Source organism: Plecotus auritus (genome assembly GCF_963455305.1).
Source record: "Plecotus auritus genome assembly, chromosome: 10".
Taxonomy (NCBI): domain Eukaryota; kingdom Metazoa; phylum Chordata; class Mammalia; order Chiroptera; family Vespertilionidae; genus Plecotus; species Plecotus auritus.
In genome coordinates this window covers 21324251-21337107 of record NC_137785.1, presented here as the reverse complement: position 1 = coordinate 21337107, position 12857 = coordinate 21324251, and the positions used below count along the sequence as shown (strand labels likewise).

The following is a 12857-nucleotide window of genomic DNA, read 5'->3' as shown; positions in this document are numbered from 1 at the left end:
TCCACTCCTTAATTCAGTTAAACCTGCTTACCCAGGGATTTCCCAAACTCGCTTGGCACTAACAGTGTTTTAATTTGTATTTTTTTAAAAATGACCTCTCGCCAAAGCCGGTTTGGCTCAGTGGATAGAGCGTCAGCCTGCGGACTGAAAGGTCCCAGGTTCGATTCTGGTCAAGGGCATGTACCTTGGTTGCGGGCACGTCCCCAGTAGGGGGTGTGCAGGAGGCAGCTGATCGATGTTTCTCTCTCGTCGATGTTTCTAGCTCTCTATCCCTCTCCCTTCCTCTCTGTAAAAAATCAATAAAATATATTAAAAAAAAAAAAAAAAGTTCACTTCCTGTGGAAGTTCCTTTAAAAAAAAAAAAAAAAATGACCTCTCCACCAGTCATGTTCTATGAAGCACACCCCAAGAAAGGAGGTCCTAAAGCATGCAGGGCCACCCGCCTCACCCCCAACACCCCACAAACTCTGTTGCTACTGTTCCTGTGTATCCATGCCACAAGGGTCGGCATGGCCAATCCCCAGATAGGCAGACCCCTCCCCCCCCCCGCCCCCCCGCACCCAGTGCCCACCCACAGAGAGGCGGCCCTCCCAGAGCCGCTAGCAGGACTGGGAGGAGCCCCAAGGGCACCAATAACCGGCTCGGCCACCCTGAACAACCATAACCCAGAAGAGGTGCCTCACCCCAGGATGAACACGGAGGAATCTTTTTTGAATTCGTCAAGAATCTGAAATGGAAAACACACACAAAACAAGGACAGTAGACAAGTCAGGCCACTTAATGCAAATGGACAGATCTGGGGGGTTAAAAAATTAACACCATCATTTGTGTGACTTGTTAATGCAAATGAACAGACTTCTTTTTTCTGCGAAATTATCACTGTAATCTGAGTGACTTGTAAATAGTCAAATACAACCAGAACGTATGAAGCAAAAGGCAGAAGTCCTGACCTCTGGCATAATCTTATTCCTGAGAATCAATCACTCTTAATGATTCTGTAGGCTTCCTCCTAGAATTTATGTTATGGATATTAGTCTGATTATATCTAATCATAATATATTACGTCATGTCTCCCAACTTTCTGCTGCTGTTTCAAGCTTTAAATATGATTCTATAACCTCAAATAGTCCAGCCTCATTCCTTTGAAAACCCACATGGTATTCCATAACATATGTACCATCAGTTTTCTGCTACTATGTCCAGTCTTACAAAGAAGGTCCTCATACATATCTTTGCCACGTGCACCAGTATGTCTGTTGGGTGGACTCCTAGCCAGGAAAACACTTGGACGTGGGGTGTGCACATGAACCTCAGTAGATTCCATCAACTGGCTCTCCAAACAGTTGTCCCAACTGACACCCCCACCAGTGAACACACAAACTTTCCTATACCCTCATGCTACATTTCAAGTCCTTAAAATTTCAGAGTATTTTATTAAAATATTTAAGGGAAGATTTATACAAAAATCCTATGAGAAGAGGGAAGTGGGTAGGGGCATGGATGAAATAAGATGGCCATGAATTGGTTGATCATTGCTGAAGCTGGCTGATGGCTACATGGCGGTTTGTGATACTATTATCCCTGTTTGTATGTGTTTGACATTTCCCTTAATTCAAAGTTTAAAAACTTAAAATCAGTGGCTGGGCACTGAAGGTGGGCATGGGAGAACTCAAAACCCAGCTCAGCTTACTAGCTGTATGACCTCCAGCAAGTAACCTCTCTGACCCTCAGTTTGTTCATCTGTAAAATGGGGTCACGGTATCTCTCTCACAGGGTTGTGAGAAGAATTAAATGTATGTAAAACACTTAGCACAGCACCCAGCATAGAGTTCACACTTAGAAAATGTTAGCTATGATCTGTGTTCATAATCCTGTTATTATAGCCAGGTTAGAGGTATAGCCCCTCACCAGGGGGACACACGTAGAATTACAAGTCTTATCTTCCTGCTGCTGTCAAACTTTTGGAAGCTCTGAAGCAGGTGGGTAGATACAAAGAACTGACAACCTCAAGTTGGAAATGTCTCCCCAAGGAGCCCAAGAAATCCAGCTGAGCCCCTAAGAGCACAACTAATCTTTTCTCTGTCCTGCTCCCAGGTAGAGCTCAGGAAGTAAATTATATGCTAAGAGGGGAGGGGCAGTCACCTACCACAAATGCGCTGCAGTTTCCCAAGTCAGCCAGCAACTACCTAGGGAGCTTGGGGCTTCATTATTCAAACTCCAAGTCACTGAATTAATATATGCAGTGGCCAAACTGGACAGGAATACCACCCAATGGTGGAGACCACAGGTTGCCAACCCAAAAAGTCTTCAGGGCCAGGTAGGCAACAGAGATTAGCAGGAAGCTGGCTGCAGGTGAGGACAGGGGCCACCAGGGAATGCCTGCCTCCTTTCCACTCAGAGGTCAGCACTGGAACGCAGGACCCTCAGACAGCCAGATCTCAACGTTTTTCAAGAGGAGCTGAACATCTGGAGCTTAATATGAAATCTCCCACATTTTAAATGTAGGCACTTCATTTCAAAAACATTTAAAACCATTAGGCCAAGTACAACTGAACACATGTGGCCACCACAGGCAACCTCTGGTACATGCAAAACTGGGCAATCTAGGGAACCCCCGGAGGATCTGCGGACTCCAATTTCTTACTCTCCGTTCTCCCTCTCAAACACACACACATTAATTAGCCTGAGAAAGAACCATACCGGAAGGTGCAGGTTGAAATACCTCTCGTGTGGAATTTTATCCCAATGGAGACTATCCAGGGATTAACCTGTGCTGGCAGACGAAGTAGCTGTTTTGAAAACCTTATTCTCAAGCTTTGCCTGCCATCTGTCCCATGAGACAGCATCCTGAAATTTCAAGGCAACTGATTATAAAAACTGTTCTTGCAATCACTTATCTTGAATGAAACAAGCTTTTTTTCCCCAGTCCTGGTCAATTGCCTGAGACAGCAGCTGTCATTATTCTGGATTTCGTAGGTACACTGCCATCAAAACACCTTCACGGATCTCAAGCACTGACTATAAATAAAGGTTATGGATGTTAACCTAAAAAGTGTTTGGATCAGCTTTTATGCAATAGATTTCTTTTTATTAAGGTTCCGTATTAAAAAGGGGAGGGGAGGTATATAGTTTTAAAAGTTTTATAACCAGTAACCTGACTTAATACCTTTATTTAATAGAGGATGCTTGAGTGAGGAGGAAAAAGATGGCTTTCCCCCAAATCATTTGGTCAGTTAGAGGTCAAGTTGGGGTTGGAATCTGGGTCTTTCAACTCACAATACCTACAATCTTTCTACTCTTTTTGGCAAAACAAGAACCAATCCTTATATATATGTGGGGCGTGGGGATAAGTGCACTGGAAGTTTTTACTCCATAAAATAACGTATTTCTGCCCAATCTAGACACACAGGAAACGCTTCTCCCATTTCTCTACCTTGGAGACATCCAAAATCTCATGGTCATTGGTCACCTATCAAGGGGCCTCACCCTGTGGCTGGCCTGCCAGCCTGCATGTAAAAGGCAATTAAAACTGTCTTCTAGCCCTGACCGGTTTGGCTCAGTGGATAGAGCGTCGGCCTGAGGACTGAAGGGTCCCGGGTTCGATTCCGGTCAAGGGCATGTACCTGGGTTGCAGGCACATCCCCAGTGGGAGGTGTGCAGGAGGCAGCTGATCAATGTTTCTCTCTCATCAATGTTTCTAACTATCTATCCTCTACCTTTCCTCTCTGTAAGAAATCAGTAAAATATATTTTTTTAAAAAAACAAAAACAACAACAAAAAAAAACTGTCTTCTAGCCCTAGCTGGTTTTGCTCAGTGGATAGAGAATCGGCCTGTGGACTGAAGGGTCCCAGGTTCAAGTCCAGTCAAGGGCACATGCCTGGGTTGTGGGCTCGATCCCTAGTGGAGGGCATGTGTGAGGCAGCCAATCAATGATTCTCTCTCATCATAGATGTTTCTATCTCTCTCTCCCTCTTTCTTCCTTTCTGAAATTAATAAAAATATATTTTTTTAAAAACTGTCTTCTAGCAACTTTCACACTCATCACTTAAAAATGATTGCACACTCAACACCCAATCCCTCATTTAGTCCTCCTCAGAGCCCTGTGGTGCAGGGATCATTACACGGATGAGAAGACTGGGAGTGGTCAGTGGCTGGCCCACGATCACACAGCTGATTGGAGAAACCAGATAATCCACTGGCTCCAACTCCCACCTATTCTCTGCTCCCTCTCAGCTCTGCTTTGAATCCACCGTTGCCACCTGCAAAGCCCTTTGCCAACAGTAACAGCAGCGGCTCCTGTTTGTGGCATGCATGCCACCCACCAAGCACTGTGTCCTGTGCATTGCACCGAATGCCCACCTTTTAAGCTTTATACTTTTGGGGACTTTTTTATTGCAAAAGTAACACACCAACTTGGAACAAGTCCAAGAAAACTGAGGTGTACAAAGAAAAATGCAATTCTCTCTCCTACCCGTCTTTCCAAACTCCTCCAGAACACACACATAATCAACATTAAATGTGAGGTGTGTGTTCTTCCATACTTCCTCCTTGTTCATAAAAACACACAGAGACAATATATAGGAGGATTACTGTATTCTGTTTTGTTTTTTACAAAAAAATCGGACCAAACTCCTCACATGAATCTGCTGCTGGCTTTGCTCACAAAATTTCATGAACATCCAGAAACACAGCTGACTTGGAAGTCTTCACCAGCTGCATGATGCTGCGCAGTACAGCCGGACCATGATTTACCCAGCTGGTCCTCTGAGAGGTATTTTGCCCGAGTAAGTAATGCTACGATAAACAATCCGGTGACACATTCTTGGGTCCCAGTGCTTTCATTTCTCTAAGACAGAGTCCCCAAAATGCCACTGTCAGACCAAAATATATTTTAAATTTAAAATAGCATACTATCTTAACCTTTAATTTTAATTTTAAAACAGCATATTATCTTAAAAATATATTCTCATAAAAATGAATAAAAGTATACAAAGAAGGCACACACACATAGTCCCTCAACCCAGAGATGGTTACTATTAGTAATTTGATAAATGTCCTCCCAAATGAGATAATATAGTTAGAGTTGGTGAACTGTTTTACTTTAATAGATTCAGATTAAATTCTAATTAGAGGTACAGCCACTCATATTCCCACCAAGAAGGTATGCGAACCAATTCCCCACACTGTCCCCAAAGAACTATCACCTTCAAAAACATTTGCCAGCCTAGCAGGTGAAGATGGTATACCACCGCCATCCCCACTTTCCATTTCTGTGACTAGGAAGGAGACATCTCTGTTTTTCCTAGGAACGTGCTGGACTTTGAAACACGGGGAAACAAAAACATCACTCGATCATCTGCTCAAGAATCACCTTACCGATTTTTGCTGCTCAAACATAAGTTTTTTATAGAGGAGATGGAACTGTTCAAAGCTGAATTCATCTTTGTGCGCACCTATTTCCTGTAAATAAAAAAAATAAAAAATGACCGCACAAGTGTTGGTGTCGACCACGAGAATGCCTCCTCCCTGATTACAGCAACAGGACGCCTTTCTACAGCGTTGGCTAAGTTCAACCCACATTTCTCTGAACCCGAACTGTCCACAACCTTCCTGTTTACCCGTCGGAAGAACATACCCACCAGGGACCCCACCAGGTAAAATCCTTTCGGTGATCCCAAAAAGGGAAGAGTCTCCACCAGAATTCCATGAGCCACAATGAGAACTTCTCCTTTTGGGGGCATCAAAGACATGTTTAAATCTAGACATATTTATAGGGTAGATTGGTACAGGTCATTTTTTCAAAGCGTAAGAAAACTAACCAAGATTTTAGATTATATGGATCTCAACTCCAGTCAAGGCTTATCCCCTGATATGCTTAATGGCTTTGGAAAATTTACAGGACCCTTTCAGACCCTCAGTTTCTTCATCTGTAAAATGGGAGAACCAACATCACCCTCCTCAGACTTCCCTGAAACCGAACTAGATAACACCAAGTGAAGGCTTGATAGAGAACAAAATTCCAATTAAGTAGTAATCAATGGTAAATGCTTCTCCCATCTCTTCTCTTCTTTCAATCCCCACTCTTCTCTATTTTCATCTTTTTGAATTAGATTGTTTGGGGGGAAATCAAAAGGTGGCTTGATAAACCATAAAGTGGGTTAACTATTCCAGGAGGTCACTGGTACAAAAACGAATGAGCTTCTTTGGCTGAGGAATCCTGTGACTGGGGCTGCCGTGACCATGGCCATGTGAGTCCTCCAACAGAGGATACTGGGGTGGAGTGTGGTTGGGCTCCTTGACAAGAGTTGGTACCTCTCTGGGGCCAGAAAGGGTGACACTACATCATCTCCATCGTTACATCATTCGGAAAAACCCCACCTCACCTCCTCTACCCCATCACTCCTGGAGTGGCTCTACCTGCCCCAAATCTACCAACAGCTTAGTCACACAAGAACATAAAGAAATTAAATGATGAGTGGAAGGAGGAATGGGTGGATGGCAGGGTGGGTGGGAGGAAAGGTTCATAGGGGAAAGGTGGGTGGGAAGACTGATAGGTGGGAAGTGAAGGAAAGGACAGAGAAGAATCAACTCTGACAACTACACTATCAAGACTTCATACAAAATTCTACATCCCTGGCAACCTACATGAGGAATCTTTCAAAATATTTTCCAAAACAAACACATTTGTTCATATTACTAGAAGGGAAATGGGCTGCAGGATGGGGAGGGAAAGGAAAAGTTGGGCTGGTGAATGTGTTCAAGTCAAGCATCTGCGTAAGCACAGTCTTCAGAGATGATGTCCTCTGCTAGAACTGAGAACATGGTCTCTAGATCTTCCCACGATTCCTTTGTCTGGACTAAGACAGAATCTGGGGTGAAGGACTTTCTTGGGCACCATTCCACAGGGCTACAGGCCCGTAGTGGCTTCACGTGAGAGGCACAAGTAGCCGTGAGTCACAAAATTATCAGGCTGAGCCATGAAACTTACCGCAAACTTATCCTTGAGGAACTTGGCACTGCTCACTTTGAAGTTGACCAGGGGCAAGATGGCCTTCAACTCTCGGAGGCTGATGCTGCAAAAGAGAGAAACCCAGCTCCGTCAACCTTGAGGGGTTTCGACAGTGGAGGGTTTGGCTATTCCCATCAGCTACCACCTCAGGTAGTCCTCCATGGGAAGACCCTGCCAAGAGCTGTTAACTGAGCACGAGAGACATGGGTTCAAGGTTAGGGTGACACCTCGGTGCACAAGGCTTATCTCTACCCATCAGGGGTGGCCAGGGACATGGCCATGTAGGAGATACACAGTGTGAGCAGAACATGGTGTTAGATGACCAGATAACCTCTGCAGATATGAAATGTCACAAAGGTTCAAACTAATGAGAGGTCACTATCAAACTATACTACAAAGCCATTATAACCAAAACAGCCTGGTACTGGCACAAGAACAAGCATATAGACCAATGGATCAGAACAGAGACCCCAGAAATTGACCCACACCATTACGGTAAATTAACATTTGACAAAGGAGGCAAGAACATACAATGGAGTAAAGACGGTCTCTTCAACAAATGGTGTTGGAAAAACTGGACAAACACATGCAAAAAGATGAAGCTAGACCACCAACTTACACCATACACGAGAAAAAACTCAAGATGGATAAAAGTCTTAAATCTAAGGCATGAATCCATAAAAATCTTAGAGGAGAACATTGGCAGTAAAATCTCAGACATCTCACATAGCAATAGGTTTATGGATACATCTTCTAGGGCAAAGGAAACTAAGGAGAAAATAAATAAATGGGACTACATCAAAATAAAAAGCTTCTGCACAGCAAAAGAAACCACCATCAAAATGAAAAGGGAACCCACTGTATGGGAGAATATATTTGCCAATGGCATGCCTGATAAGGGGTTAATATCCAAAAATATAAAATACTCATACAACTAGACAAAAGGAAGACAAACAATCCAATTTTAAAATGGGCAGAAGACTTGAATAGACATTTCTCCAAAGAAAATATATAAATGGCCAAGAGACATGTGAAAAAATGCTCAAAGTCATTAATCATCAGAGAAATGCAAATTAAAAGCACAATGAGATATCACCTCACACTTATCACAATGGCTATCATCAAAAAATCAACAAATGCCGGCGAGGATGAAGAGAAAAAGGAACACTAGTACACTGCTGGTGGGAATGCAGATTGGTGCAGTCACTATAGAAAGCAGCATGGAGTTTCCTCAAAAAATTAAAAATGTAACTTCCATTTGACCCAGTGATCCCAATTCTGGGAATATATCCTAAAAACCCCAATCAGAAAGAATGTATGTACCCCTGTGTTCATAGCAGCGTTATTTACAATAGCTAAGATTTGGAAACAGCCCAAGTGCCATCAGCAGGTCAATAGAAAAAAAAGCTGTGGGACATTTACACTATGGAATACTATGCAGCTATAAAAAAGATGGATCTCTTACCCTTTGGGACAGCATGGATGGACCTGGAAAATATTATGCTAAGTGAAATAAGCCAATCTGAGAAAGACATATCTTAATATATAAAGAGCCAGGGTTCGTAATGTCCAAAACGACTGAACAGATGACTGAATACCAGGCTGCGTGCGCAGCAGGCTCAGGTGGGCGGGGACTGGCGAGCGGACTGAACTGCTGACCTCTCAGTCCCTCCTGGGTTCGGGTGCCACGGCGACCCAACACTGACTGCTGCCACCAAGGCAGGTGCGATGCAATTGGTCAGGGGGCCCCGCCATCACCCTGCAGAGGGAGGCCCAGGCCACCGGCTGGGGGCTCCACGATTGCCCCAGAGGGAGGCCCAGGCTACCCGGCTGGCAGCGGTAGGCGGGGCCTCCCTCTGTGGGGCGATCAATCGTGGGGCTCCCGGACTGCAAGAGGGCGCAGGCCGGGCTGAAGGATCTCCCCTACCCCGAGTGCACAAATTTCGTGCACTGGGCCTCTAGTATAACATGTCACTTACTTGTGGAATCTAATGAGCAGAATGAATTGGCCAACAAAATAAGACCTGAAGCATGGAGGCATGGAACAGACTGGCATACCTCGATGTAGGGTTGGGGGGACAAGAAGAGATAAACCAAAGAACTTGTGTGCTTATGAGCATAGCCCATGGACAGGGGCAATGGGGTGGGTGAGGACATGGGGGGATGTAGGGGCTGGGAGGATGGGGTAAAGAGGGAAAAAGAGGAAATATCTATAATACTATCAACAATAAAAAGTATATTTTTTAAAAATATACTAACATGTGGCAAATGCTAGCAATGTTCTCCCTCCTCCCTAATAGAACCAAATCCGTTATCTGTAAGAGAGCTGAGGAGACCCCAACATTGCATGGAAAAAAAAGAAATGATCAAATAAAAACTTTAAAAGATGAAAAAAAACACAAAAAAAAACAAACAGAGGTCACTGAAGGTCAGAGAGGGAAATGGCAGAGGACACAACCTTATTTGAGCATCTACTATATGCCAGGCTGCCCTGGGTGTCATTGAGGCAATGTTACCTAACCCGGCACTACATTCAACCCCTACACAGTGTGCATTACCAACCCCCAGGACTCAGAACAGGCAATGTTGGGGTGGGGGGTCACCACTCAAGGTCAGAGCTGGGTGGCAGCAGGGCCTGGGTCTGAATCAAAGCCCAAAGCACACAGTCATTTGACCACACCACAGAGATCCTCATGAGTGTGTGCCTTCAGGTCTGCTGTCACCACCAGCATGAATGGTGGAGAGAGGTGGGTCAGGGCATGAGATCCAGTCCCATGTGGCTGCAATGCCGTGTCCCACAGAGCGAGAGGGACACGGGAAGGAGGCATTGGTGTGGTCAGAGAAAACTGCCTGTGTTCTGGAAACGTCAGATTGGTCAGGGGCTGTGCATGGCTAAGGAAGGCAGCCTGCCCAGGTTGAGGGCAGAAAATGACCCAGTTCAACACTGTCAACTCGGCCTCTGCCAGTCAATCTGGAAGGAAACAGCATGTTCATTACACTTAGCATCTGTCACTGGAGATGACCAAGTGGGACTCCTGGCCACCCAGTGTCCCCACTTCTCACTTTCTGACCTCTGGTCTAACAGCCTTCCTATCGTCAGAGACCTTTACCTGAAAGATGCTTCCCTACTGCCCATCCTCCCAGCTCAGCACCAAGGGCTTCCCAGAGAGATACTGAGAGTAACAAAGAGCCTGGCGGGCTGGGTGGGGCTGCCTGAGACTCCTTTCTGACCAAGCGCCTGGCATGTCCAGAAGAGCCTGGCAAGAGCAGGATGAGAAGAGAGGAGTGGAGGGGCTGGCGCTGCGAGAGGAGGCAGAGGAGGATCTGGCCAAGCTGGTGGCTGAGCGGAGCTCATCCCAGAAACAAGGGAGAGATGAGAGTCCCCTTGGGAACCCAGAACTTCCAGACAGAGACAGGGCCACGAGACTGTCCATGTCCAGGAATAAAGAGGTTGGGGGCTGGGAGCCAGTGCAGCTGCCTGGGGGCCAATGGAGCAAACTTGGGGTCCTGGGACATGAGCATCTCAGCACCAGGAAGTCAGAACCCACCTGCTCTAAAAGTCTCACCTGACAGTGGAGCACCTGAACGCTCAGGTAAAGGTGGGGGCCACAGAGCCTCTTTGGGCTCCTGTGCTGGGGCCTCACCACTCCCCTACCCACCCCTCCCTCACTCCCCATTTTGAGCATATGGGTCTGCACTGCACGGCCTGACCCCAAGCCAGGACAGGCAAGCTGGTTACCCAACGGCTAGAAGGGAGGAAGGGAGCAGCTCACAAGCCCAGCCCTCTCCCCAGCCAGGACCTGTCATCAGATAGTGTCCCAGCCAGGACCTGTCATCAGATAGTGTCTCAGCCAAGGTCACACCCAGCATTCGGTGACTAGTCAGAGTGCCTGGCTCTCTGGCCTCAGTTTGGGGGGCTCTGCGGTCCCTCCCCACTGCTCCCTCTGGAGCCGGCTGAGGCTGGGCTCTGACTGCAATGCAGCCCAAGTCCTCCTGCTACCTGTACTTCCACAGGTGCTGGTCCGCTATGCACTCCCCCATGTGCTTCTTGAACACAAACCCACATCTCAGGCTCGGCTTCCTGGGCATTCAGCATGTGAGGGCGGGTTAGGAAGCAGGGCAATCCCTATAGGGAGGGAGGGCAAAAATGATGCCCCTCCCAATGAGCCACAAATGGCCACTCCCTCTGCCATGGAAAACATCACTAAACAATCTTGAAATCTTCACATCCCCACCAGGCTTAGTCCCGGCTCCTACAACACCTCACCCCAGGCAGCCTTTACCAAACAGGCAAGGTTGGCAGCCCCAGGAAACCTACCTGCTACCCTGAGGCTGGACCAACACATCCACCATCCATCCCCAGCTTCTTATCTATATATATAAAAGCCTAAGCGACCAGCCAACTGGCTGACTGTCCGGTAGCTATGATGTGCACTAACCACCAGGGGGCAGATGCTCAATGCAGGAGGGGAAACCACAGGCATGGAAACATAGAACAGACTGATGAATCTCAGAGGGAAGCGGGGAGGGGGAGGGCAGGAAGAGATTAACCAAAGATCTTATATGCATACTAGAGGCCATGCACCAGTGGGCTCCCTCAACCTGGCTTGCAGCTATCGGGCTGAAACCAGCTCTCTGATATCCCCTGAGGGGTCCAGGATTGCAAGAGGGTGCAGACCAGGCTGAGGGATCCCACAGGTGCACGAATCCATGCACCGGGCCTCTTGTATAATAATAAACATTTGTTAGTGTTTACAAGAGAAGCCAGGCCCAATCCAAGCACTTTTCACATAAGTAGAAACTATTACCTCTCTTTTACAGATGCGGAAACTAAGGCCCAGTAAAAGTTAGTAATCTGTCCAAACTCATACAACCAGCAAGTGTTAGAGCTGAGATTCAAACCACAGTACTGCCCAGAATTTTCAACGATGATGCAAATGTTCTAGATCGGGCTGTCCAACACAGTAGCCACTAGCCACATTCGGCTATGGAGCACGTGAAATGTGGCTAATGTGACTAAGGAACTGAATTTTTTCATTTTAGTTCATTTATATTTAAATAGCCACATGTGGCGAGTGGCCCCAGGTTGGTCAGTGCAGCTCTAGGAACTTGCTGCTCTGAGTCGAGTCCCTGGACCAGTAGCATCAACAACAGCTGGGAATTTGTCAGAAAGGCAAGTTCTTGGATTCCAGCCATAATGTCCAGTGAAGCAAAATGTCTGCAGGGGTGGCTGTGCACACCTGTGGCTGAAGACCCCCCAGGCGGTTGCAAGGTGCCAAAGCCACAAATGTTAACCCCATGAAAGCTCTCAGCCTCCCCTCTTTCACTGCCAGGCTGAAGCACGGGGAGTGCACAGGGCATATACAGATCCAGCCTATGTGCAAGGGGCCAAGGGCAAAGGGGGTAAAAAATGTACCCAGCAGGCAATCTGCTACCAGCCCTTCAGGCTGCTGCCCCCTCAGTGGGACTCCGGCCCCTGTGAGCCTCACACTGAGGAATGCAATTCCAGAGACCCTCATAGAGGGTGCAGGGATTTTCTCAAGGGGAGTTTTGACCAGAGAGATTTTCACCTTATGCAGACCTTAGAACCTAATTCCCAGATAAGAGACAACTGAACTCTAAAGGCTCATAAAGGGGAGGTCTCTGGAAATCTGGCCAAGATTATACTGTTAAAACCTTTAACCCACTTTCCCCAGGCCTAGAAATGTCATAATGAAAATGTCCAATACTAGAACGTTCCATGTGCCGGATGTTATGTCTAGGAATGAAAAAGGAGGAGTTTCATTCGTCCAGCAAACACTATTAGAGTGGAACCAGCCAGATCCCTGACCTCAAGGAGCCCCAGCC

The 12857-nt window shown here is 46.6% G+C and overlaps 1 protein-coding gene across 2 annotated transcripts in view; it reads right to left on the bottom strand.

The window, feature by feature from the left end:
* Window positions 1-12857, bottom strand: part of PLCG2 (phospholipase C gamma 2) — a 141631-nt gene that overhangs the window by 65987 nt on the left and 62787 nt on the right. For both annotated transcript variants that reach the window (XM_080646056.1, XM_080646055.1), the window contains exons 6-8: window positions 6990-7074; window positions 5378-5461; window positions 684-727 (exon numbers count right to left, since the gene is read on the bottom strand). In XM_080646056.1, coding sequence (XP_080502182.1) covers window positions 684-727; window positions 5378-5461; window positions 6990-7074 — 213 coding nt within the window. The remainder of the gene's footprint in view (window positions 1-683; window positions 728-5377; window positions 5462-6989; window positions 7075-12857) is intronic.